The sequence below is a fragment of the Oncorhynchus tshawytscha genome, linkage group LG18 (assembly GCF_018296145.1).
Source record: "Oncorhynchus tshawytscha isolate Ot180627B linkage group LG18, Otsh_v2.0, whole genome shotgun sequence".
NCBI lineage: Eukaryota > Metazoa > Chordata > Actinopteri > Salmoniformes > Salmonidae > Oncorhynchus > Oncorhynchus tshawytscha.
The window spans coordinates 8,423,936-8,451,736 of NC_056446.1; the positions used below are offsets into that span (position 1 = coordinate 8,423,936).

The following is a 27,801-nucleotide window of genomic DNA, read 5'->3' on the forward strand; positions in this document are numbered from 1 at the left end:
AACGTTGGGTATGCTCAAAAATGTGAAGTACACTGTATTTTGTTGCGTTTTTTTCACAAATCTGTCTGTCATATACATTGGTTCCTATTTTATTCCTAGAGACAATCAGCCTGAACAGTGTTTTTTTTTTTTTGTAACAGTATTTTTATTGGAATTTCACAATTTTCACCCATATTAAGAGATACAACAACAGAGACAAAGCACACAGAACAAAAACAAGAAAAACAGCACCCACTTACACATATCTACGTGCATATATATACACATACATACATACATACATACATACACACACATACATATACCCATGCATATACACACACATATGCATACATACACGCACGCACACACACACACATATACACACCCATACATACGTACACCATTTTCCTCTTCCCGCTCTGTGCTTCTCTCACCCCATCACCATCATTGCGTCTCTCAATACATACATTTTAAACAAACTTACAAACAGAAATTAAACAAAAAAGCTCAGTTTAAACCAAGAGGTTAGGTTCCACACATGGAACGTACAGTGTAGTTCTGAAATACATAGATCCCCGCCATTCTAAGAGAATCCTTGCAGCATAATAGCTGATACCTCAGGTTCTAGGTAATTTAGATAAGGTTCCCATACTTTGTAGAACTGGTCTGTTTTAGAATGCAATGTACATGTCAGATATTCCAGAGGCACCCATTCAAATAGTATCTTATGCCAATCTTTAATAGAAGGAACCTTATCACTAATCCACTGTAAAAGGATGTTTTTCCTCGCTGCGAAGGTAAGGATGTTGTAAAGCCTCCTTTTACCGACAGAAGTAACATGCCTACTAGGGAGACCTAACAGTAAAGAAACTGGGTCCAATTCTAGATCTTAGACCTAGGATCTTTTCAATTTCTTGCAGAACACCAGACCAGTATCTTTGTATTTTGGTACATGACCATAAACAATGTGTTAGGGTGCCTGTATCAGTTTTGCATTTAAGACACTGAGGGGAAGAGGAAGTGGGGCTAAAAGCATGTCTGTGATTTGGGGATATATGCAATCTGTGTATTATTCTTAATTGGATTGCTCTAGTACGGTTACATATAGATATTGTTTTTGCATATTTCCAAATGTCCTCCCACATCTCTTCGTCAATAGTAACAGACAATTCTTTCTCCCACACTTGTTTCACCCTCCGTGTGTTGACAGCAGAAAAGGACCTTAAAGTATCATAAAACAGACTTAGACATTTTCATTTGTGGGAAAAAAAGCATTCTTTCAATGACAGACACATCAGGGTTACCAATTAAGGTGGTGCTCTTCAGAATATAATGTCTTACTTGTAGGAAGCGGAAAAAGTCCTGCTTTGGGAGTCGATATTTCTCGACCATCTGCTCAAATGACAACAAAATCTTATCAGCAAATAAGTCATTTAGCCTGCGTATGCCCTTATTAAGCCATAAGTTAAAGCCAGCATCCAGCAATCCTGGACTGAAATCTGGGTTGTTAAGAATTGGGGTAAGAGCAGAGGTTAGTTTGGACCTTCCCAGGAAGCGTTGAACTGACCTCCATACTTTGAGTGTGTTAAGTGTAACGGGATTATTGCAGTGGTCTTCTACAGACTTGAAACTTCTGAAAAATAAAAGATCCTGTAAGGGGTATTTTGAAAGAGAAGTCTCAATGTCTAACCAAATAGAGGAGTCATCATTTGTGATCCAGTCAGAAATATAACAAAGGTGGGCACACCATTGATAGAACCTGATATTGGGCAGGTCCAAGCCGCCCATAGAACTTGGCAGCTGCAATATTGCCATCTTAAGTCTTGGCTTGCGTTTACTCCATATAAAGGAACTTAGCCATCCATTTACATCCTTTATTACCTTATTGGAGAGTAATACTGGGATCATTTGGATTGGGTAAAGTAGTCTAGGTAAAATGTTCATTTTCAAGAGGGATATTCTACCCAACCAAGAAATCGGGAGAGAGTTCCAGCGATCCAGATCCTGTCTTATTGTATCAAACAAGGGAACAAAATTGGCTTTGTACATTAGCTGGAATTTAGGAGTTACAAATATACCCAGATACATGAAACCTGAGGGAGACCATTTAAAAGGGAGGGGGGAGAAGTATTAGGTACAGAGTGTAGGCTACCAAGTGGCATAGCCTCTGACTTAGTAAGGTTAATCTTGTAGCCTGAGAATTCGCTGAATAATTCAATAATATTAATAAGAGATGTAATTGAAGTCTCGGGACTAGAGATGAATATCAGGACATCATCAGCATACAAGCTTATTTTATGGTGAACATCACCAATGAGCAGCCCCTGTATAGCAGGCGTTACCCTGATGGCCTCGGCTAGTGGTTCCATAACGAGTGCAAAGAGGAGGGGGGATAAAGGACAGCCCTGTCTGGTACCTCTGTGTATAGAGAAGCTATTTGACCGTAGCCCATTAGTAAGGACAGCAGCCTGAGGATCATCATATAAAACTTTCACCCATTTTATAAAGTTGTCCCCCAGACCAAATTTATTTAGAGCAAATAATAGGTAAGACCACTCCACACGATCAAATGCTTTCTCAGCATCTAGGGAGAGCACAAGACCATCCACAGCACTTTGTTGGTAGGCTTGAATTACATTAAGAAGCCGCCTGACGTTGTTGCATGACTTACGGCCCCTAATGAAGCCAGTTTGGTCTCCTTTCACAATTAGTGGCAGTGAGTCCTCTAATCTTGTGGCTAGAATTTTAGAAAGCAATTTTCTATCCACATTCAGAAGGGAAATTGGTCTGTATGAGGAACAAGACTCTGGACATTTTCCCTTTTTGAGAATAAGTGAAATGTTGGCTTCTCTCAGCGTTTGAGGGAGTGTCATTTGAAAATGAGTGGTTAAACATATCACGCAATGGCTCAAGGATCAGGCCATGGAACTCTTTATAGAACTCACTACAAAACCCGTCTGGTCCTGGGGCCTTACCATTTTGCAGATTCTTAATTGCGAACATTATCTCTTCCTTGGTAATAGGGGCATTAAGGAGGGACCTCTGCTCTTCGGAGATAGTAGGGAGCTCAATCTTACAAAAGAAGTTCTCCATTAATTTGGGTGCATCCTTTGGCAGTTCTGAGGCATAAAGGTTTGTATAAAATTTCTTAAATGAGTCACTTATCAATTTATTTTCATATAAATGATTACCATCAGAATCAGTAATAGTAGCAATTGACTGAGAGTCAGCCCTCTTTTTAGATAGGTATGCCAAGTACTTTCCTGGCTTATCGCCATGTTCATATAGCTTTTGCCTGACAAATCTCATTTTCTTTTCAGCGTCCTGTGTTAGGAGAGAGTCTAACGTTGATCTAATGACTGATATTTCCTTTAATAGGGCAGGAGTGGGCGTTTTAATGTAGTCCTTCTCTTTAGTTCCTAATTCACCCTCTAACATTTTTTGCTTTTCCCGCTTTTTCCGTCTCTTAGTAGCTGTGTATGACATAATCAGACCCCTGGCATACGCTTTACAGGTCTCCCAAAGGAGCGAGGGGTTATCTGTTGATTGAGAGTTAATAGAGAAAAATGCTTTAAACTCTGTTATAAAATATGATGTGAATGTATGGTCTTTAAGAATGGTTGTGTTCAACCTCCAATGTCTTGACCGATTGAATGCCCCGTTGAGTTTTATGTCCAGGATCACCTCAGCATGATCAGATATGACTATGCTTCCTATCCTAGCGGATAAAACAGACTGCAAAGACATCTTGGGCATAAAAAAATAATCTATTCTAGTCTGACATCCATGAGGTGCAGAGAAAAAAGTGAACTCTCTGTTGGAGGGATGGAAAGCTCTCCAGACATCCGCATACCCCAGATCATCACAAATAACTTTAAGTGACTTAGCTTGAGGAGAGAGTGAAGCTATACCACTGGGAAACTTATCAATAAGGGGGTTCAACAAGCAGTTAAAATCTCCTCCAACCACTGCAGTGTCTGAGTTTAATTCTGAAAAGTCTAGAAATGCCTTAGTGAGGAAATCAGGGGGGTGAGCAGGGGGGAAGTAAATATTCATTATGGAAATGTTCTGCCCTTGTAAAGTACCATTAATTATAACAAAGCGACCAAATTTATCTTTCACACAATTCAAGACCTTAAGTGGTAAGTTCTTTTTCACCAGAATTGCTACACCTCTACTTCTGGATGTAACTGATGAGAAAAACACTTGACCAAACCCTCCTTGTTGTAATTTCAGGTGCTCCTTATCATCCAAATGAGTTTCTTGCAACAGGGCAATATCAATATTTTCTTTTTTCAAAAAAGACAGTACTTTCTTCCTTTTAATGGGGTTATGGCTCCCTCTAATGTTCCACATACATACACGCAGTCTGTTATCTGCCAATGTATCTTGACCATTCAATATCCAGAATGAATCCTACTGTAAAAGTGGGGTGGTACCTTTTTCCATGTGTTGAACTCTCCTCTATCTCACTGAGCATAAACAAAAAGTATGAACCCTGAACTCGAACTATACTAAACCCAAAAATTAAACATGTAAAAATCCAAAAGGGGGTTTTCCCACTAGCTAACATGCAGGGGATTTCAACTCTCCAATGTAGACTCTTAAGTCCGCATTGCCGCTCAATAGCCTCATCCTTTATATATATGGAAAAGAAAATCAATAGAAGAAGATTGAGGCTCTTCCACCTAAAACCAAGCCTGGGCACCAATATGGATTCACACATATCTCAGCCTGAGCTATAGCGGCTATTACTTTAGCAAGAAAAATAATAAAGATACGAATATTACTGAGCCGGAGTACGTGAGGACTCACACCACTGTTTCATGATCAGATTCAACCAAAAATAAACAAAGTTATTCAATGCTGTGGAGGTGCAGCTTAAAGTTATTTACCCGAGAGAGTCAATAAACGCAGCAGCCTCTTCAGGTGTGTAGAGCTTTTTAGGTGATCCGTTGACCATAATCTTCAATGTGGCCGGGTACAACAGTGCGTAGTCCATCTTCATTCTCCTGAGTCGAGCCTTCGCCTCATCAAACGCTTTGCGTCTTCCTACAACCGCTGTGGAATAATCATTGAAGAATGAGACCTTTGGACCTTTATGTTGACTACCATCAGAGCCGATGTTTCTAGCCGCATCCATGACGCGCTGCTTGTCGGTGAAGTTGTGGAACTTTATAACCACCGGCCGTGGGCACTGATTGGGACCGGGTATCGGTGCTTGAGAGCGATGGGCTCTGTCCAGCTTCACACGACCAGCCTTAGTGTCCATTTGTAGGTAGCCAGGGATCCATTCCTCAAAGAATTTTACTGAACGTGTCCCTTCAGAATTTTCTGGGAGTCCCACAACACGAATATTGCATCTGCGTCCTCGATTATCCAAGTCGTCAATGTGCTCCGCCATTTCGCGCACCTGTTTCTCAAGTGCTTTTATCTTAGCGTCCATAGATGGACGTAGTAGTTGAAGTTTCCACTGCAGCAATTCTCCCTTCCGCCTCAACAACACGTTTCACAACGCTCTGTATTTCAGCTGAATGGCCTGCTATTGCTTCCAAGACCGTTCTTATCTTAGCATCGATCACTTTAGTAATGTTATCAGTCATCTTTTGAATCATCAGGTCCATTGTGCCTGGATCCGCAATGGTGTTAGCTTCGCTAACGTTAGCTAGCTCCTCATGCACATCCACAGGGGTGGTGATTTTGGTCGACTTCTTAGTAGTTCTATTGGGCATGTTGTCAGAGATTTTTGCGAAATAGTCGTCAAGACTCATTATATGGTAACTTATTTAGCCAATTCTACCACTTTTTCAAGCTAGGATATTAATGTAAGAATATAAATTTACGAATGCCACGAGAGCTCGCTGAAACACCGTGTTCTCTCTACGGCGCCATTTTGTCCCCCGCCTGAACAGTGTTTATAAATCTGTGAACCTGCGCAAAATCGTTGAAATTCTGACGCTCGTGAATGCCCCACTTCACCCTTCAACTGACGTCCTGTTATCCAATTCCACTGTCTGACCACGCCTCTTATCCACTTTACACGGTTGTCCCACTGCTTGCGTTTGGCGTAATCCAGGAAATCGCAGTATTTCTGCCGGGAAATTCCGTCTGCAAGGGGGCGCCCAGCCTCCCGTAAGAATCGCATGTTGAAAGGTGCCTGCATGGCTAAAACCAAAGTAATTGATTTTGGACAGCACTGTGGTGTGGCTATGTAACAATATGTGGATAATATCATTAGCACAATTTGCATTTCTAAAGTATTCTATGTAGCATTTGATAGCACAATTTAGCTTTAAAATGTCAGTGGATTCATTCTGATCTGTCACTGTCGATCAGTCTCTGGTGTCAATGCACTGTCTGCATTTGCTGTTCTGAGGTGCCACTCTTTTGCGCATAATACTGTAATCTCACAATCTCATCACAGTTTTAGTATGTGTCAGGAAACGCTGTTGATTCTAATAATGCAATGACAGGGACATCTATATTTCGTATCCCTAGCCCGGCAGCGGAGATGGAGCATCCTCTTATCGAAGAGAGAACTCTGCAAAGATGCAGATTGATCAATCAATCGATAGAAGGAGCGCTTGCCCGTGACGTAACCGCTTCTGTTGTGTGAATGAGCGGAGGAGAAGCCTTCTCCCCAATCCATTATGTACACAATGAAACGTTTTAAGAGTTGAAAGCACAGCACTGGATATGGAGAAACGTCACCTAACTGCCTGGATTGAAAATAGTATATTCTTGGAAATGGTGCAATCAAATAAGGTAGGTTAGATGAAAGCCGCATGTAAAATCTGCCTTACTAGCCAACATTAGCTAGCTTGGCTTGCTACATCGCATGATAGCTATTTTGCTTGCTAAATAATCGACATGTTACAGAGACAAGAAATCGTTTGCTTGCAGTTCGCTAGCTAGCGTTACCCATATTTAGTGTTATCCCAGTTACTAAAAACCATATAGATAGATAACGTTAGATAGATAGCTGTCTAAAAAGATAGCTAGCTGCTAGCATTGGTTTGTTGTTAGCTAACTGGTCCAGTGCGTGATGGATGCAAAGGATGCTTTGTTGTCAAGCAAGGTAACGTTACGCTATCTAATTTTAACAAAGCGATCCTTTCTCCCTCTCTTTTGTAAGACCTTAACGTTAGCCAGCTAGCCTACCAACTTGCCAGATATTTTATCAAATGAAATGCCTCGATTAACAGTTTTCAGAATGACAGCTGATGATGTTGGAATAGGATGGCTATGTTGGGTTGGTACATTGCTATGTCTGTTGGCTCCGTAAGCAACGCACAGGGTAAGTTCAGAACAAGCAGCTCTTATGTCAATCACCGTGTTCATGTATTATTCTTAGCTATATTAGCTATTACAACAGTAAGAAAAATGACTTGGCTAAATGGGCTTTAAAAGTAGCCTGCAATAAAGGTTGAAGATTCTGCTGATGTCCAGTGATGCGATTTTTAAAATGTCCAGTGATGCGATTATCCAAAGAAACATTATTTTCTGTGAGTAAAAACAAATGGATGTAAATGTTCCAATACGTTCTTTACATTAGTATATAGGTGAAGAAAGTCAAATGACAGTGACAACACACACATTTTGACATCTCTCTGGGGACACATGAAGATGGAGTTCATCAAGGACTCGACTTTGGCACGATTTGTCAGTTGTCCAAATTGAAATGTTTCTCTCCTTTCTCCATTTCTTTCTGCAGTAAAAAAGCCAGCGACACTGATGCCAGGTGCAGGCCGTCGTTGGGAGCACTCCGAGCAGCACTTGGGATGAGTGGTGCAGTAGAGCAGGCGGCAGACATCCTGTCAGTCACAGACTTGGTCCGGGAGAGATGGAGAGTGGTGAGTTTCTATAAATACTACCAGCTACAGAAAGGGCACAGCTAGCTTCGGTCAAATCTGTCTTGTTGCTGCTCCCATTCTCCTAGCGAGGTCAAAGCAGCATTCTGTAATGTGTTATGTAATGTGTCTAACCGGTATGAGATGTGGTGTGTGTGTACCTTCTTTAGGTACGGTATGGCACTTTTCATACAGAACACTCACAACTTCCCTCTCGTTCTCTCTCTCTCTCCACCTCCATCCCCCACCCACCCGCTCTCTCTTCTTTCTTTACTACCTGCATTCCACCTTCTCCATTCTATTTTCAGGTGAAGAAAATTGGCGGGGGTGGCTTCGGGGAGATCTACGAGGTGCTGGATCAGCTGAGCCAGGTCAACGTGGCCCTGAAGGTGGAGTCTGCCCAGCAGCCCAAACAGGTGCTGAAGATGGAGGTGGCCGTGCTGAAGAAGCTCCAGGGTGAGAGACAGGGGCCCTGTTGGAATACAGTACGACCTCAGATATAAGTCTAGAATGGAGGTCATTCGGAAATACACTGAAATGTCCATAACTTTGAAATTCACACAACCGTATCAAACCTTTGTGGAAAATATTGATTGGATATTTACGTGTTTCTAATCATTTGGCCAGATACTGTAAATATCTAATGTGTTTTAGAAGAGAGACCTTCTAAGCAACATTTATGTTTCTCTGTTTCAGGTAAAGATCATGTGTGTCGCTTTGTAGGCTGTGGCCGCAATGACCGCTTCAACTATGTGGTGATGGAACTTCAGGTCAGGTTTTTGGCTGCGTGTTCGTGCACACTTGTGTGCGACCTTTGAAATATTTGAATCCCTTTAATTGTAATGTGATTTGTGGATTCAAATAAAGTGTGTGTGAGTGTTGCTTTACTGTCTGTGTCCTATAGGGGAGGAATCTGGCAGACCTGCGCAGAACTATGTCTCGCGGCACCTTCACCGTCTCCACCACTCTGAGGCTGGGCCGACAGATGCTGGAGGCCATCGAGAGCATCCACTCTGTGGGCTTCCTGCACCGCGACATCAAACCGGTAAGGGGTCATGGGGTCAGAAGATGAGGGAATAATAAGGGGTCATGAATCAGGGGTAAGGGAACAAGATAAGAGCATAAATAATGTACTGGTAACACTCAAGCCTTAAAGAGAGAGTCTGACATTTTGGCAATTAAGCGTCAGATGAACTAATGTATACACTTTTTATGTCTCTGCATCCAGTGTATGAATGCAGGTATAGCGCTTTAAGTGGTTATAATGCATTGCACAACTTGTCATAAGCATGTATGACAATAGTATAATGTCTCATAGTGATCCTGACTACTTCCCAGCCATTTTGTTATTATCAGTAAAAAAAAATGATGCATGGTGAGAAATGCCTTATTATAAGACCACTTCAAGTTTCAAAGCATTGTACCAGGCATTGCTGGAAAGAGTAACAGGATTTACTTAGATTATTGCCTGCTTCATCAGATCAATGGCAAGGACAAGACTAAGTATCAGTGACTGATTTACTGTGTTTGTACCACCCCAGTCAAACTTTGCCATGGGGCGCCTGGCCAGCACGTGTCGATGCTGCTACATGCTCGACTTTGGTCTGGCCCGACAGTTCACCAACTCTTGTCAGGAAGTGCGTCCTGTAAGTATTCCTGCCCGTGCATGTGTGTATGCGCATGTGGCTCAGTTGCTAAAGCATGATGCTTGCAATGCCAGGGTTGTGGGTTCGATTCCCATAGGGGACCAGTACGAAAAAAGTATGAACATGTATGCACTCACTACTGTAAATCACTCTGGATAAAAGTGTCTGCTAAAAATGACTAAAATGTCAATGTGATGGCTACATTTCAATCGCCACTTAAAATGAAGCAATGCATTGGGCATGTATTCTAAGTAGTATGCTAGTGTGAATGTTGAAGATTCAATTTAATTTCTTATCCATCTCTCTCTCTCTGTCAGCCTCGTCCCGTTGCAGGGTTCAGAGGAACGGTGCGCTATGCCTCAGTTAACGCACACAAGAATAAGGTGAGGTCAACCTTATACTAGGCTATATGAGTACATGTTCTCACCTTGCTCACCCATGTTGTGTGTGTCTGTGGTATTCAGGAGATGGGTCGACATGATGACCTCTGGTCTCTCTTCTACATGCTGGTGGAGTTCACGGTGGGCCAGCTACCCTGGAGGAAGGTCAAAGACAAAGTAAGTGCATGTGTGTGTACTGTACATGTATGAGCATGTGTGTTCATGCTCTTTTCCCTCTGCTCACAGGAACAGGTGGGGAACCTAAAAGAGACCTACGACAATCGCCTCATGCTCAAACACCTCCCCTCAGAGTTCAGCGCCTTCCTGGATCATATCCTGACCCTGGACTACTTCACTAAGCCTGACTATCAGGTAAGATTGGTCTATATGTTTCCATATGTGTGCATTAACTCAAATATCCAGAAAATACTGAGTGGACTGATCCATTGTGGAGGCTGCGGGGATGGCACTGTCCATCAGTCTAATACATGTTCTACTTAAATTGTGCATGGTTATATTACATAAGAACAATGGTGCAACACTAATAGGAATCATATTATTTTATAACAAATGCACTTTCTCCCTCTTCTGTCCACTGTTCTGAAACATATCAGTGTGCTGTTGAATTGGCGCCTTTTCGTAGACTATGTTGCTATGTGCATAATAGCAAAGTTAACCAGCATTTTTGTGTTGAGAACAATGCTGCGTAGGCAGCAGCAGAATGAGGAAAGAGGAAACGCAAACTCAATTAGTTCTGTAATCAATAGCCTAACTGCTTTATACTTAAAAATATATATATATTTATTTAACTAGGCAAGTCCGTTAAGAACAAATTCTTATTTACAATGACGGCCTACCCCGGCCAAACCCTAACCCGGACGACGCTGGCCCAATTGTGCGCCAGCCTATGGGACTCCCAATCACGGCCGGTTGTGATACAGCCTGGAATCGAAGCAGTCTGTAGTGACGCCTCTAGCACTGAGATGCAGTGCCTTAGACCGCTGCGCCACTCGGGAGCCCATGAATTTATCTACAGAAATAAGACAGATCCTGCTTCTGTTGCCTCTGAGTATTTGTTTAATAGCCTACTGATTCATTGAGCATAAAGCCTCATGCAATGACATGTTAAGTAAACAAATTCGGCTGTTTTTAATCTTTGCTTTGCTGTAGTAAAGATTTAGACTTTTTTTTTTCTCTCTCGTTAGAACAGCCTCTGGAATGATTTAAAATGTGTTTATTGTTTACACTGTTCCAAATTGTCTGAATTAATTATATTTATAATAGCAATAACGCTCCTTTTTCTTGATCTCCTTCTTATTGTTATTGTTTTTCTTATTCTTATCCTTCTCATTAGGCTTAGTATAGCAGTCTGGTATAACCACCATTGTGTTGCAGGCGTAAAAGTGCATCCTTTTTAGTCTTAATAGCGTAACTTATTTGGCCTATATTTCAATACTTATACAGGCTTCTGTACCAATCAATCAATCAATCATTCATTCGTTAATGTCATCACACAGCGTATGAGTCATTCATGCATTTTAGTTTTAAAATAAAATAAAGCGAGCCTTGAATAATTACTTTAAACAATAAATAACCGTTCCATTTTGGAAATTGCATTCATGAATGATTGCAACTGTTTTTGTTACAACAGACTCTCTGGTATGCTTACACTTTATTTTGTGTTGTTTACATTGTTCCGAACAGTCAGAAAATTATTTTGTAATTAGAGGTCGACCGATTAATCGGAATGGCCGATTTCAAGATTTCATAACAATCGGAAATCTGTATTTTTGGGCGCCGATTTAAAATTTTTTTTTTTTATACCTTTATTTAACTAGGCAAGTCAGTTAAGAACACATTCTTATTTTCAATGACGGCCTAGGAACGGTGGGTTAACTGCCTTGCTCGGGCAGAACAACATATTTTTACATTGTCAGCTTGGGGATTCAATCTTGCAACCTTACAGTTAACTAGTCCAACGTACTAACCACCTGCCTCTCGTTGCACTCCACAAGGAGACTGCCTGTTACGTGAATGCAGTAAGCCAAGGTAAGTTGCTAGCTAGCATTAAACTTAAGCAATCAATCATAATCACTAGTTAACTACACATGGTTGATGATATTACTAGATATTATCTAGCGTGTCCTGCGTTGCATATAATCTGACTAAGCATACAAGCATACAAGTTTCTAAGTATCTGACTGAACGGTGGTAGGCAGAAGCAGGCGCGTAAACATTCATTCAAACAGCACTTTTGTGCGTTTTGCCAGCAGCTCTTCGTTGTGCGTCAAGCATTGCGCTGTTTATGACTTCAAGCTTATCAACTCTCCAGCTAGTTAGCTCACGCTAATTGTCGTTGTATTGCTGGTTCGAGCCCAGGGAGGAGCGAGGAGAGGGAGGGAAGCTATACTGTTACACTAGCAATACTAAAGTGCCTATAAGAACATCTAATAGTCAAAGGTTAATGAAATACAAATGGTATAGAGGGAAATAGTCCTATAATTCCTATAATAACTACAACCTAAAACTTCTTACCTGGGAATATTGAAGACTCATGTTAAAAGGAACCACCAGCTTTCATATGTTCTCATGTTCTGAGCAAGGAACTGAAACGTTAGCTTTCTTACATAGCACATATTGCACTTTTACTTTCTTTCCAACACTTTGGTTTTGCATTATTTAAATCAAATTGAACATGTTTCATTATTTACTTGAGGCTAAATAGATTTTATTGATGTGTTATATTAAGTTAAAATAAGTGTTCATTCAGTATTGTTGTAATTGTCATTATTACAAATAAATGTAATAAATGTAAAAATCATCCGATTGATCGGTATCGCCTTTTTTGGTCCTCCAATAATCGGTATCGGTATCGACGTTGAAAAATCATAATCAGTCGGCCTCTAATTGTAATCTATACAGCACCTGTTTGGTGCACACAAACTTTTCTGTAGCTTAGAGGCTAGAGATAAAATTTATGACACTGTAACGAGACAGACACTTCTTACATCATGCAGGTTTCTCAGATCAAAAAACCTAAATGGCGCTCAATCAAATAAATTGAAAAAAAGAGCTGTCACAAATCAATATATCTCAAAAACAGTCCAAATAAAATGGACAATATGGAATGGACAATGACAACTGTTGTCCAGGAGTTTCACCCCATTGTCATGATCAGTGGTTTGAAGTTTGTATCCAGGCATTTTTTTACAAGCTGATCATAGCGAAAAAGAAAGTACTTCTGTATTTCCCGCTGTGTAAACACATTGCAAATAGGCTCAGGATAACTCCTGATAAAGTTGTGTAGCTGATATTCAGAGCTGAAATAGCCAAATTGACTCGTCACAGGAATCAGGACTAATAAAACCAATGCAGCGGCCTGTTTTACAAATGGTCGGGCTACCACATGGATGGGCATTCATAAAATTCCATTGCGGGCGACATAGTAGGCTTCACCCTAGTAAGCACGAGCCAATATCTTTTTTTGGTGCTGTCCGGATGTTTTTTTTTGTGTGTTAAAAAGGGTAGGCTTACCACATACTGTAGATGGGCATTCATAAAATTACATTTCAGGCAACACTGTAGGCGACACCTCAATAAGCACGGACCGACGTCATTTGGATGTCTTTTTTTGGTACAGTCCCGGACCGGCCTTGATTTCCACGTAGGGCCTTGATGTCCATGTACATTGGTTTTTTGTCTGGTCCGTACCAAATATGAACCAATCATGGACGATTTGGTTCAGATTTTGTCCAGTTTGGACCAGTCTTTAGTTGGTCGTCTATAAATGACTCATTTTCAACTTTCATTCAGGACCAAAAAATTGCCTGATTTCAACATCTACCCAAAAGATTTGCAACATCTGTAAAATATGTTTTTTCAACATCTGTAAAGGTCCCGGAGTGGCCTAGCCAGTCTCCAGATCTCAACCCCATAGAAAATCTTTGGAGGGAGTTGAAAGTCCGTGTTGCCCAGCAACAGCCCCAAAACATCACTGCTCTAGAGGAGATCTGCATGGAGGAATGGGCCAAAATACCAGCAACAGTGTGTGAAAACCTTGTGAAGACTTACAGAAAACGTTTGACCTCTGTCATTGCCAACAAATGGTATATAACAAAGTATTGAGAAACTTTTGTTATTGACCAAATACTTATTTTCCACCATAATTTTGCAAATAAATTCATTAAAAATTCTACAATGTGATTTTCTGGATTTTTTTTCTTCTAATTTTGTCTGTCATAGTTGAAGTGTACCTATGATGAAAATGACAGTCCTCTCTCTCCTCTTTAAGTGGGAGAACTTGCACAATTGGTGGCTAACTAAATACTTTTTTGCCCCACTGTAGGTATTTGGTCATGTGCATGCGATGCATACATGTCATGTAAAGAGAGCAAGGGTCGAGGGAATGGGGAATGTTTTTCCTAAAGAAATTAAGGATTTCGGTAACAGAAATGGCAATAATTATGTTGCACCTTCATCAACAAACACTTTGATGTTCTGTGGTGGTCGCTGCAGCAGGGAGGAGAAAGACAACGGGTGCCAGTTACAGTCATTCGCTGTCTTTTTTTTTTTTTAACACAGTGCAGCAAGTCTGAGGTGGCTCGGCACAATCAAATAAATTGCCGGTCGGGCACCCTCTAGTCATTTGTGTGTCTTAATTATTTAATCAAACCGTGTGCTTAAAACATCAGACAAGCTCAGTGAATGTAGTTGATTTGATTTAAACACATAGGATGTGTAAATATATGGAAAGATACATGTTTAACAATTTCAACCAATCAATTGGACAAAAGATCAGATAACTCTTGGCTAACCCCAAAAGAAAATTAGTCGAGGACAGCCCTTATCTCCCTGGTTTGACTGAATTTGAATGGAATTGACACCCACTCCTATGTGTGTATTTGTCTGCCAACAATAGCTCTTCCCATTGTTTCATAATGCTAAATGTCAATGATTTTGGTTGTTCTGTTCCAGCTACTAATTTCAGTGTTTGAAAATGCCATGAAGAGCCACAACGTGTTGGAAAACGACCCGTATGACTGGGAGAGGTGCGACTCAGAGGATATGCTGACCATCACCGGTTCAGCCACCACCGCTCAGCAACTGACCCGCCTCACACCAGCTTACATTGGGTAAGAACTGCAATGATGGCATATTGTTTTAAAATAGTATCGGAGAGGTAGAACTGTGTGGTATCAGAAGTAGGGTTGAAGTTTTTTTCAGGAATCCAGGCAGGAGAATTCTTGAATTTCTTACTTATTCCAGGAATCTTCCAAACTGGATATCTGAAAAACCTGGGAATTTTGGGAATGTACCCAAAATGTTGCAACTGTAATCCAAAATGTTCACTGTTCCACTCAAAGACTATGTTTAGACAGGCAGCCCAATTCTGATATTTGTTCCACTAATATTTATCAATATTGCTTCAAAACTATTCTAAAATACTACTTACGAACAGAATTTAGAATGTTTGTTTGCATAGAAAAAGTGTGTTTTATCAAACAATCCTATGAGTGTCATATGTACACCGGTAGGAGATGACCATTGATAAATACCAATTGTTCTCAGCCTTAGTGCATATACAGTGCCCTCCACTAATAATGGCACACTTGGTAAATGTTTATCCTCTTGGTCTTTCATTCAAAATATTCACAAAAATCTAACCTTTAATTAAAGTAAAATAATTGAAAGAAAAAATACATTCTTATCATAAAACCAATATTTTTCTCATATATGTGTGCCACAATTGTTGGCACCCCTTCATTCAATACATTGTGCGACCTCCCTTTGCAAAGATAAGAGCTCTGAAAATTCTTCCTATAATGTGTGATGATGTTGGAGAACACATGGCAAGGGATCTGAGACCATTCCTCCATACAGAATCTGTCCAGATCCTTCAGATTCAGGAGGTCCACACTTGTGGATTCTCCTCTTCAGCTTATCCCACAAGTTTTCTATGGGGTTTAGGGTAGGGGACTAGGATGGCCATGGCAAAAACTTGATTCTGTGGTCAGTGAACCATTCTTGTGTTGATTTTGAGGTGTGCTTTGTATCATTGTCCTAGTGGAAGATCAAACCACGGCCCAGTTTAAGCTTCCTAGCAGAGGTTTTGATTTAATATCTGCTGGTACTTGATATTCCATGATACCATGTATCCTGACAAGTTGTCCAGGGCCTTTGGAAGACAAACTGCCCCGCAACATCAAAGATCAACCACCATACTTCACAGTGGGGATGAGGTACTTTTCTGCATGGCTATCTTTCTGTCTATGCCAAACCCACCTCTGGTGTTTGTTTCCAAAAATATATATTTTGGTCTCATCTGACTATAGAACCTGGTCCCATTGAAAGTTCCAGTAACGTTTGCCAAACTGTAGGCGCTTGAGTTTGTGGTTTGATGACAGCAAAGGCTTTTTTTTTATGGCAACCCTCCCAAACAACTTGGTTATGGTTATGTAGGTAGCGTCTGATCATAGTTCTGGAGACTTTCTGACCCCAAGACCCAAGAAACGTCTGCAATTCTCCAGGTATTATCCTTGGAGATTGTTTACCCACTCAAACCATCCTCCTCACTGTGCGTGGGGTCTTATAGACACACGTCCTCTTCCAGGCCGATTGTTAACATCTCCAGTTGCTTTAAACTTCTTAATTATTGCCCTGATAGTGGAAATGGCTATTGTCAACCGTTGATCTTTTTTCTTAAAGCCATTTCCTGATTTGTGCAGCTCAACAACCTTTTGTCTCATGTCATTATTGTATTTTCAGGTCTTTCCCATAGTGATGGATGACTATGGGAACTTGGCCTGTGTGTCACCTCATATACTGTATGGTCAATCATCCCTTTTAAAGTCTGTGGGGAATATACAACGCATTACCATGAAATACATGAAAAATTACCATGAAAAATTATAAAAGTAACTATTTTCAGAGACTGAATATAGGTGCTAGTGTTAGAGATTGAGTTAAAACAAAAGGTTTTTATTTGGTTTGCTCCGTTGGGGCTTGAACAGTAAAAATAAAAACATAGCTACAAAGAGAGGACCGTTGGGACAATTCATGTTGCTTTAGCAATGGCAAATATACTTGAAATAAGTAGGCAATACTTGCCAAGAAGTCATCCATCCTCTAGCTTCCACCTGTAGGCATATAGGCCAACATTGCTGTTTTGCAGAATGAACGAGTCGTGCTTGCCACCTTTCCACCACATTCAGCAGTGTATTTTGCGCATCATATAACCCATCATCACCTGCACATTTAAGAGTGGAAGCCTTTTCTGTTCACACAGTTGAATTTGTTTTGGGAGGATGCTTTTATGGCCATGTTGGTGCCGTCTATTGCTACGTTCGTATTTGGAAAACCCGTTGGCATCATGGCAAAGACAGCAAACACAGTGGCCTCCATCATTCTTAACCTCCATCATTTGACTTCAACCTGTTGTGCAATGGTGTATGGAAATTGTACGTGTTTCTGTCCCTTTTGCTGATGACGTGTCTCTAATTTAAAGAGAAATGTAAAAAAAAAAAAAAAGTTAAACTTCATTAATCCACCACAACATATGTGAAATTGCGCGTTTCTAGGTTTTGTAGTAAAAAAGACAGGAAGATGAGTGTTTCTTTTTTACTACAAAACCTAGAAATGCCCAATTTTCACATACAGTACCTTCGGAAAGCTTCAGACCCCATGACTTTTCCCAGATTTTATTATGTTACAGCCTTATTCTATTCTAATTGATTCAGTAGTTTTTTCCCCTCATCAATCTACACACAATAAGCCATAATGACAAAGCAAAAACAGGTTTAGACATTTTTGCTAATATATAACAAATTTAAATCTGAAATATTACATTTACATAATTATTCAGACCCTTTACTCAGTACTTTGTTGAAGCACCTTTGGCAGCCATTACAGCCTCGAGTTGTCTTGGGTATGACGCTTACAAGCTTGGCACACCTGTATTTGGGGAGTTTCTGCCTTTCTGATCCTCCCAAGCTCTGCCAGGTTGGTTGGGGAGCGTTGCTGCACAGCTATTTTCAGATCTCTCCAGAACTGTTCGATCATGTTTAAGTCCTGGCTCTGGCTGGGCCACTCAAGGACATTCAGAGACTCGTCCCAAAGCCACTCCTGCGTTGTCTTGGCTATGTGCTTAGGGTCGTTGTCCTGTTGAAAGGTGAACCATCACACCAGTCTGAGGCCCTGAGCGCTCTGGAGCAGGTTTTCATCAAGGATCTCTCTGTACTTTGCTCCGTTCACCATTATCTTGATCCTGACTAGTCTCCCAGTCCCTGCCGCTGAAAACATACCCACAGCATGATGCTGCCACCACCATGCTTTACTGTAGTTATGGTGCCAGGTTTCCTTCAGACGTGATGATTGGCATTTAGGCCAAATAGAGAGTGTTTAGGTGCCTTTTGGCAAACTCCAAGCAGGCTGTCATGTGCCTTTTACTGAGGAGTGGCTCTGTCTGACCACTCTACCATAAAGCCCTCATTGGTGGAGTGCTGCAGAGATGGTTGTCCTTCTGGAAGGTTCTCCCATTTCCACAGAGGAAATCTGGAGCTCTGTCAGAGTGACCATTGGGTTCTTAGTCACCTCCTTGACCAAGGCACTTCTTTCCCGATTGCTCAGTTTGGCCAGACAGCCAGCTCTAGGAAGAGTCTTGGTGGTTCCAAACATCTTCCATTTAAGAATGATGGAGGCCACTGTGTTCTTGGGGACCTTCAATGCTGCAGAAATGTGTTGGTACCCTTCCACAGATCTGTGCCTCAACTTAATCCTGTCTCAGTGCTCTACTGACAATTCCTTCAACCTCATGGCTTGGTTTTTGCACTGTCAACTGTGGGACCTCCAAATCATGTCCAATCAATTGAATTTACCAATAGTGGACTCCAATCAAGTTGTAGAAACATCTCAAGGATGATCAATGGAAACAGGATGCACCTGAGCTCGATTTCGGGTCTCATAGCAAAGGGTCTGAATACTTATGTCAATAAGGTATTTCTGTTTTACATTTTTAATACATTTGCAAAAATGTCAAAAACCTGTTTTCGCTTTGTCATTATGGGGTATTGTGTATAGATTGCTGAGAATTTGTAGTATTTATTTAATCAATTCGAGAATAACACTAACGCAACAAAATGTGGAAAAAGTCAAGGGGTCTAAATACTTTCTGAAGTGTCTTCTGTCTGGCCACTCTACCGTAAAGGCCTGATTGGTGGTGCTGCAGAGATGGTTGTCCATCTGGAAGGATCTCCCATCTCCATTAGGAGATGAATATGAAGTAGAACATTTTCGAAATTTCCATTTAACAAATAACAGTACTTGATATGGATTATTGTAACAAATGTGCTTTTGTGAAATATATAATATCTTGACAGGCTAATGGATATATATTTTGTATTTGTATTTATTAGGGATCCCCATTAGTAGCAGCTGCTCTTCCTGGGGTTCAAACACATTAACACAAACACAAACACACTTAAATTACATTTCAAACAAAAGATAAAACAGTACATTATTACATCGCTACATATCTACAATACAACGTTTTCCACACTCAGTGCTTGATAAGCTGTCTTAATTCCACCACTGTGCACACGCATGGTCATGGCTGTGTGTGAATTTATGCACACTCTCAAGCAAACATTCAGATTTTTGCCTATGCATGATGAATAAAAGATACATCAGATCTTTTTCAGAGCTGATCTGACAGGTCAGATGGAGAAATGTAATGTTAATCCATAACTTTGTTTGGCTTCGTGTTGGTTGGTGTGATGCAGAATATTTGTGTGAATGGGTGTAATTGATGCCTAATTGGTCAGCATTTGCTGATTTGACTGTGATACCTTCCTTCAAATCGACATGGTATAACTTTTGTCCCACTCACGCAATTCAATCCATGGGTTGATTCTGTAAAATCGGCCAAGCTTTTTTGGGTGGAAAGGAAATCTGTATATTCGGTCAGTGATCCCTTGGAAACCACTGGCCTCATTTGTCCTCTGGAAAGTAGCAGCTGGATGATTTTCTCTCTCCTATCTGTCCCTTTTTCTGTCCCTTTCCCGAATCCCTCTCTCTCGCTCTTTTCTCTTTCTCCTTCTCCCTCTCGAACACCCTCCCTTCCTCCTTCTCTATATCCCGGCAGCATGGCCAATGCCTCGGTGCTCCCCGCCGAGCTGCAGAGGGAGAACACTGAGGACGTACTGCAGGGCGAGCGCCTCAGCGACGCCGACAACTGCCCCCCCATCCCGGCCCAGCACCAACGTGCTGCCCAGGGCGTTGACGTGTGGGAGGAGATGGACCGCAACCGCAACTGCAACCACGCCGCAGCCCAGCAACAACAACAACCGCTCATCAGGAAGGTCAGGATTTGGAACACATGCATATTTGTGAAATAATCAAATGTATATAAATAAATACTGGGTTTTAGACAGGAACACACAATTATTGCATGCTATCAAATAAACACCCCCATTAGTTTCCCTTTACTGCTGCAGTTCAGCCAACCTTGTCTACTTCAACAGGTACATTTTCTATATTGAACATTTTCTATATCTGTATGTTCAGTACTATACTATTTATTTATTTTAAAATTTGAATTGACCTTTATTTAACTAGGCAAGTCAGTTATGAACAAATTCTTATTTACAATGACTGCCTACCAAAAGGCCTCCTGCGGGGACGAGGGCTGGGATTAAAATAATATATATATATATATATATAGGACAAAACACACATCACGACAAGAGAGACAATACTAGAGACTTAAGATAACAACATAGCAAGGCAGCAGCACATGACAACACAGCATGGTAGCAACATGAAAACAACATGGTAGCAACACAACATGGTAGCAGCACAAAACATGGTACAAACATTATTGGGCACAGACAACAGCACAATGGCAAGAATTCTATACTGATTTTCTATAAGCTATAAGGTAAGGTACTTACCCCACTTTCCCCTATCTTAGATTCATTCTGACTATTTTGAGGAAGTGATACTGGCTTTGTTCCCATGGCAGGGGTTCTCAAACTTTTTGGGGCCCGGGGACCCCTTTTGGGATTGCAAATTCATCAGGAAGTAATATTTAATACCTAATATCAATATAGACATTTAATTTGCCGAATGCGCCAAGTAGAACGGGTGTAGACTTTACAGTGAAATGCTTGCTTACGAGCCCTTTCAAAAGATGCTGAGTTCAAATATCTAGCTGTTTTTAAAGCTTTTCTAAACGTAAAAAAAATAGAGGAATGTATTCAGTTGAATAATGGATAATTGGAGTGCTGTGGATACCAGTATCCCTGTAAGCCTCCCAGGCCCATGTTGCCCAAGGTTAAGAAATTGTAGATGATTAATATTACACTGTATTGAATTACACCCTCTAAACATATTCCACGGAGAACAAGAGAGAGAAATGGATATGGCTGCAGACCGCTGCAGTACCACATCCATGGACACCACTTTGAGAACCCCTGTCCTATGGTGTCTCATGGGGGAAAAACATCAGTAACTGCCACATTGAACCACACCCAAGACTGCATTTTTTTTTTCTCGTAATGAACAACAGAGATAGTGTGTTCAGTCACTCTTTTAAGACCCAGCGATATGACCTGACCATAGGCCGCAAAAGCAATCAAAGTTCTTACTAAGAGAGAAGCAAGAGGCTGAAGAAGATTAGCCTCGTACCTTGTCCTCTCTTTGTGTGTCGGAAGTCACCTGGCTTTGGTAACATTTGCGCTGTACTTCCAACACTTTTTTTTTGTAACAACTACATTCCTTACCCCTTCTCCAGGTGGTGAATGAGGACGAGCACAGCCAGAACCATGGTGGCAACCAGAGCCAGAGCTCCCCCAGAAGGGTGCGCTCAGAGACCATGTTCCTGGACCGGGCAGCCCCCCTGCTCCGGAGGATGAGACACAGCCAGAGCCTGGCCTTCGAGAAGAGACTGGCTCCCGAACCCAAGCCCACCATCGAACGCTTCCTTGATGCCTAGTCAGTACCCTTTACCATGGGGGGGGGGGGCAGACATTTCACAATTTTGTTTTAGTCTTGAACTACAAGACCTGATTCAGTACTCAAGGGCTTGATGATTAGTTGAATCATTGTGCTAGCTCTGGAATAGAACAAATACTGCTGGGGGTCCCGGAGGAGATGTTTGAGAACCACTGCACTAGGCACAAGGCAGAGGGACTTGTATTCATTTAGTCCTTAAACTACTGTATGCAGGGTTTTGTTTCAACCAACCTTGAATTTGTTGGACTGTTCTTTGGCTAGTCCAGGGGGTGTACTTGTACGTCAAGCTGCCTCATGCTACAGGAACTGAGGATAAGCTCCTGCTTCTAGCTTGCACAAGCCAAGGCTCATGCAAGGCAACTTGCTTAATTCATCTCACTTGTTGGAATGTTCATTAGCTAGTTATGCAGATTTTACAAATATATAAAAAAATTCCATTAGTCAAATTTTAAATATTTATTAAGCAATTACTCATGTCAAATCCCAATTTTCTTTTATATTTCCAGTCTGGGGAATCAGCATCCACAGGAGCGAGAGATCACAATCCCCGAAAGCGGCGGGGGGCGGGGTGAGCAGGTTGGCACCCCCTGTGACGAGGACCAGGCGACAGAGACTCCCGACCAGGAGGAGGGGGCTGGGGCCCTGAACCTCAGTTCTGTTCCCCAGGAGGGAAACTCCCAGGATTGGTTGATGCTGGAGCAGGGGGGAGGCAGCGGGGCCTCGGGGGCAGCCAAGCCTCCAGGAGACTATGCTCTCGATGGGAATAAACTAGAGGTGCATTCAGATGCTGAGGTCCAGGACCACCAGCCTCCCTCAGCCCCGAGCAGCCCCGTCCTGTCCCACATGGCCCTGCCCTGTACCTGGTTACTGGGCGGCAGGAGGCTGCCTGGGATGCTAGGCCACATGGGCCGAGCCCAGATGGAGCAGGTGAGTGCGAGCAAGGCTTTGGCAGAATAAGAATTGCTCAGACATATACATACAGTTCTATTCTGGGCATTAAAATGTCACTTTTTCAAATTGTCCTGCTGAAGTATGGCCCTGACGGTACAGTTATATCCATTATGAAGGAAATGTTTCTTACTCCACTGCAGTACAGGTTAACTTTTGAAGAACTGTACACACGCCAGAAATTCACTGACATGAACAGAGATCTCTAACGCTCGCTTTTATCCAAAGCGACTTACTTAAAGTGCGCTCATCTTAAGGTCGCTAGGTGAGACAACCACATATCACGGTCGTAGTAGGTCCATCTTTCCTCGATACAGAAGTTATCAGCAACGTCACTGCTAGTAGGAAAAGACAAGTGCAATCTTTGTTTTTTATTGGGAGGATAGAATAAGACTGAGATGTCTTATTTAATATACTGTTTTGAAGAGGTAGGGTTTCAGGCGTTTTCAGAAGATGGGCAGGGACTCTGCTGTCTGAGCTCTACTTGTGCCTCCTCACCACCTCTAATGTCCATCTAACATTAATCTCTGGTCTTCCTCTCCACAGTCTGCCAACCCTGTACCACAGTCCCCTGTGATGGAGAAGAGTGAAGCCATACCACTAGAGGCTCTGTCAACCAAACCCAATGACCTCCAAGAGGTCAAGGTCGACGAGCTGGAGATTGACGAGCTGGAGATTGTCGAACCAGCCCCCAGCCCTGTGCCAAGCCTCATCCCAACCCACCTCGCAAACGCCAAAGACCCAGAGAGCGACTCAGGCCTCCCCGACCGTTCCTCCGAACCCAACCAACACCCTCAGATGGAGAAAGCCGGAAGTGCCGCGGAGAGCACCGGCACCTTCTCCTTCTCCCCTCCCCCACCCACCTTGGTCCTGCTGCGAAGAGAATCCCCCTCCTCGCCCAGATTGAGCCGCATCCCCATACGAGATCCAACCACCGTCCCGGATTCCCCCACCATGGACCGCCGCCACCGCTGGAGCAGCCCCGTGCCTGGCTCGCCCTCCCACTCGCCCTCTCCATCGCTCTCCTGCGACAACCTGCTGCCCTGTGGCGTCCGGGAGAGGTTCCTTTCCTGCTCAGACCGCGGCTCACGCTCCGACTGGCTGGGGGAAGACCGTGACTCCCTCTCGCTCTCCTCCTCAGGCAGCAGGAGTAAAATCCCTCGGCCCATCATTCCCCCTCTTCCAGGGCTCGAGCAGCAGCAGCTCTCCTCCTCTGGCAGGTTCCTGCCTCGTCCGCCTCCCGGGAAACCGCCTACCCGCCCAGCTGTAGACAACAGGTATGAAGAACATGGTATTATGGCACAGCACTGGGCCACGTTTAATAGAAAACTTTATGGAGTGTCGCAAGATAGAAATGTAATGAATGAAACTGATGTACTTTCTTATTCGACAGCTAATCAATCTGAGGCATGTTTACTCTACATTATATATGTATCTGAACATTCCACAACGTTGTGCCCTGCCAAACGCAAGACTAGTAGGCTGTGATAGTAAGGGTTGCATCCCACATCACTGATGATAGACAATTTTTTCTGTGTGGATTGGTTTAGGAACATATCGTTGCAAATCAGAATGTATAGGCATGAGTGTCTGAATAATGCATTATAGTTGCAGAATTGTTTGTTTTTAAAATCCAAACCCTTCTGTTCTCTGCCCCAGTAGGCGCCGGCGTTTCCGGGTGCGTGCCAGCAGCACCAGCGACGCCGACTTCCTTGCCAATCTCACCCAACTGATGAAGGACTGCGGCGGTGCACTTTTCAGTCCGGCGCCACACCCCCGTAGCTCTTCCTCCTCTCTACAGCGCTCACTCAGCTCCTCCCCCTCACGTCACGAGCTCCGCGAGGGGGGAGGGGTCTTCCTGGGGCGTAGCCGCTCTCCGTCCAGCTTCTCGGGGTCCCCTCCCCCTCCATGGTACCCCCAGGACAGGCTTAGTGGGCGGCAGGGGATCCCGTGGGGCGCAGGGCCCGGTGCCAGAGGGAGGGGCCCTAGCCACGAGGGCAAAGGCAGCGGCAAAGTGAGCCGATAAGTGGACAGAATGGGTATCAGTATGTTGTTCAGAAGGGCACACTGTTGTAAGACATTTTGCAACAATAAACCCGACTCGAGCGTTTCTAATTGGACACGTTCAGCCAAGGCCTTGTCAGCTCATTAGGCGGCCACCGCTGGCGGCAGATTGACACGGGTGGCATTTTCTGGGCTAAACTGAACAAGATGCACACCCAACAACACAACCTCAAATAAATCTGCCCCAAAACAATGACAATTTCTCTCAACCAGTGGCATATGGGCTTTTTAGGTGAGCGCTGATGAGCAGTTCCCACTTTGTCAAAGGCAGGGGCACAAACATGTTGCTTGTCCATTCCCAGAGGCGCGCTGTGCGCTCCACCAACGTTCTGTTAAGAAAATGATCTAACATAAATCATGTAGCAGATATAGCCAGCGTAAAAACATGAGCCATTCACAATAATTACAGCAAAATGTCAAGAAAACTGTATGCTTATTACACCACTTTATAATTACCGCATGTCAGAGGCATGACAAATTTAGTGAATGGACTTGAAAACAGGTGATCTAGCCTACAGTCAAATGTGATGTGGTTCGACGAGAACATTGACATTTTGCCAAGGCAGAGACATGGCGACATGACAATAGCCAAATTTGTCATTTCACTTTTTGGTGTTTAACAGATGTCTCTTTCCATTCACCACTGTTTGGAGTCTGTTAATATGGTGCGATTGGATGAACGTGCACTGCTAGCCTATGACGGAGCCCTTTGAAGTGATTGTTGAACAATTAGATGAAAACATTTTCATTGGTTGTTTTTATGCCACAGTATAAGGTAATGCATTTTAAAAGTGAAATAACAGGTCTTTACGACTAGGCCCACTGAGATCTTATTGAATTAATAGGGACTCTATATATCATTCTATGATTAGGCCCTTTGAAAAATGCTGGTGCACGCGGTTGGTCCCATAGTGGGAAGAATTGAATTATACTTTCACCCCTGAATATAGCATATGGTAGAAAAAGTAGGTGGCCTTTTCTGTAGCCTACAGGCTGGAGATAAAATGTAATGAGACGGACACTTTTTTACATCATACAGGTTTCTCCGATCAAATAGCCTAATCTACATCGCGTTGACATGTTACAACATTTCCTAAAAACAGGACAGGTCAAAGTAAAATGGACAATATGGAACATCAGGCTATTCACAACTGCTGTTCAGACGTTTCATCCCGTTGGCAAAATGCTCATGATCAGTGGTTTAAAGTTTATATCTGTACATTTTTTTTTACAAGCCGATCATAGCGAAAAAGAAAGTACTTCTTTATTTCCCGCTGTGCGAACACATTGCAAATAGGCTCAGGATAACTCCTGATGAAGTTGTGTAGCTGATATTCAGAGCTGAAATAGCCAAATTGACTAGTCACAGGAATCAGGACTAATCAAGCCAATGCAACGCCTGTTTTACAAACGGTGGGTCTTCCACATGGTTGGGCATTCATAAAATTCCTTTGCAGACCAACACAGTAGGCTTCACCCTAGTGATCATGGGCCGACGTCTCCTGGATGTCTTTTTTTGGCCCTGTCCGGACCTGCCGTCTTTTATTGGTATTTTACAAACGGTAGGCCTACTACATAGATGGGCATTCATAAAATTCTAATTAGGCGACACTGTAGGCTACACCTCGGTAAGCACAGATCGATGCCGTCGCCTTTTGGATGCCTTTTTTGGGGGGGTCCTATCTGGATCGGCCTAGATTTCCACGGCCACGGATGTTGGTTTTTAGTTCGGTCCAGACCAAATCATAGACATCTATGTTTGTTTCAGACCGTCTTTCATTTGCCTCGCCTCGGGTGACAGAACAGTCAGGACCAGCCCTGCTTTCAGCAGGTACATCTATGTTTCGTCCCCACTGCACACGACCCAGGCGGCTATGGTTACTCAGACTGTAATAATGTATGTACAGAGAACGTACTGCATCGGATCCCATCTTCAACTTTGACAGCATGTCTACATATATATATATGATCTACTACTGTACTCCAGGGAATGTACTGTATGTAATGTAAAATGTATGATAGAATGTATCTATTTATTTGATGTGTCTCGAAAAATGTACTTGAAAAATGTAGCTTGATTCCAGCATTGGAACATCATATTTCCGAAAATCATTGAGATGGTCTACTCTTTCTCCCTGACCCCAGTCCTGGGTTCTTAACACTATGTATGTATGTATGCCATGAGACCAAAAAGATCTGTACTGTATCATATGAGGGATCTGAAGGAGGTTGCCTTGTATATACAGTTGAAGTCGGAAGTTTACATACACTTAGGTTGGAGTCATTAAAACTCGTTTTCAACCACTCCACACATGTCTTGTTAACAAACTACCGTTTTGGCAAGTCAGTTAGGACATCTACTTTGTGAATGACACATGTCATTTTTCCAACAATTGTTTACAGACATATTATTTCACTTATAATTCACTGTATCACAATTCCAGTGGGTCAGAAGTTTACATACCCTTAGTTGACTGCCTTTAAACAGCTTGGAAAATACCAGAAAATAATGTCATGACTTTAGAAGCTTCTGATAGGCTAATTGACATCATTTGAATCAATTGGAGGTGTACCTGTGGATGTATTTCAAGGCCTACCTTCAAACTCAAAGCCTCTTTGCTTGACATCATGGGAAAATCAGAAGAAATAAGCCAACAGCCATCAACCTCAGGAAAAAAAAATTGTAGACCTCCACAAGTCTGGTTCATCCTTGAAACGAGTCCTATAACATAACCTGAAAGGCCGCTCAGCAAATAAGAAGCCCCTGCTCCAAAACCGCCATAAAAAGCCAGACTATGGTTTGCAACTGCACATGGGGAGAAAGATCATACTTTCCTGACCTGGGTCTTTCAAATGGACAATGACCCCCACGCATACTTCCAAAAGTAAGCAAAATGGCTTAAGGACAACAAAGTCAAGGTA

The 27,801-nt window shown here is 42.5% G+C and overlaps 1 protein-coding gene and 1 long non-coding RNA gene across 3 annotated transcripts; one reads left to right on the forward strand and one right to left on the reverse strand.

The window, feature by feature from the left end:
• Positions 1-7,508: 7,508 nt before the first annotated feature.
• Positions 7,509-10,042, reverse strand: LOC112217423. The gene is made up of 3 exons (XR_002948468.2): positions 9,906-10,042; positions 8,755-8,856; positions 7,509-8,304 (listed from the first exon to the last, which is right to left on the reverse strand). It is a non-coding gene; the product is annotated as an uncharacterized LOC112217423 (long non-coding RNA).
• On the forward strand, positions 7,703-27,183 carry LOC112217422 (tau-tubulin kinase 2). Of its 2 annotated transcripts, none has more exons than XM_024377704.2 (14): positions 7,703-7,835; positions 8,141-8,288; positions 8,529-8,602; positions 8,737-8,877; positions 9,374-9,478; positions 9,796-9,861; positions 9,943-10,035; positions 10,105-10,230; positions 14,833-14,990; positions 19,997-20,213; positions 21,647-21,846; positions 22,374-22,794; positions 23,362-24,092; positions 24,475-27,183. In XM_024377704.2, exons 1-14 carry the CDS (start codon positions 7,764-7,766, stop codon positions 24,839-24,841), a joined length of 2,919 nt encoding a protein of 972 aa, XP_024233472.1. In that variant the 5' UTR covers positions 7,703-7,763; the 3' UTR covers positions 24,842-27,183. The 2 variants fall into 2 exon arrangements, with proteins under 2 accessions (XP_024233472.1, XP_024233473.1); XM_024377705.2 differs by having other exon boundaries at positions 24,478-27,183.
• Positions 27,184-27,801: the final 618 nt, after the last annotated feature.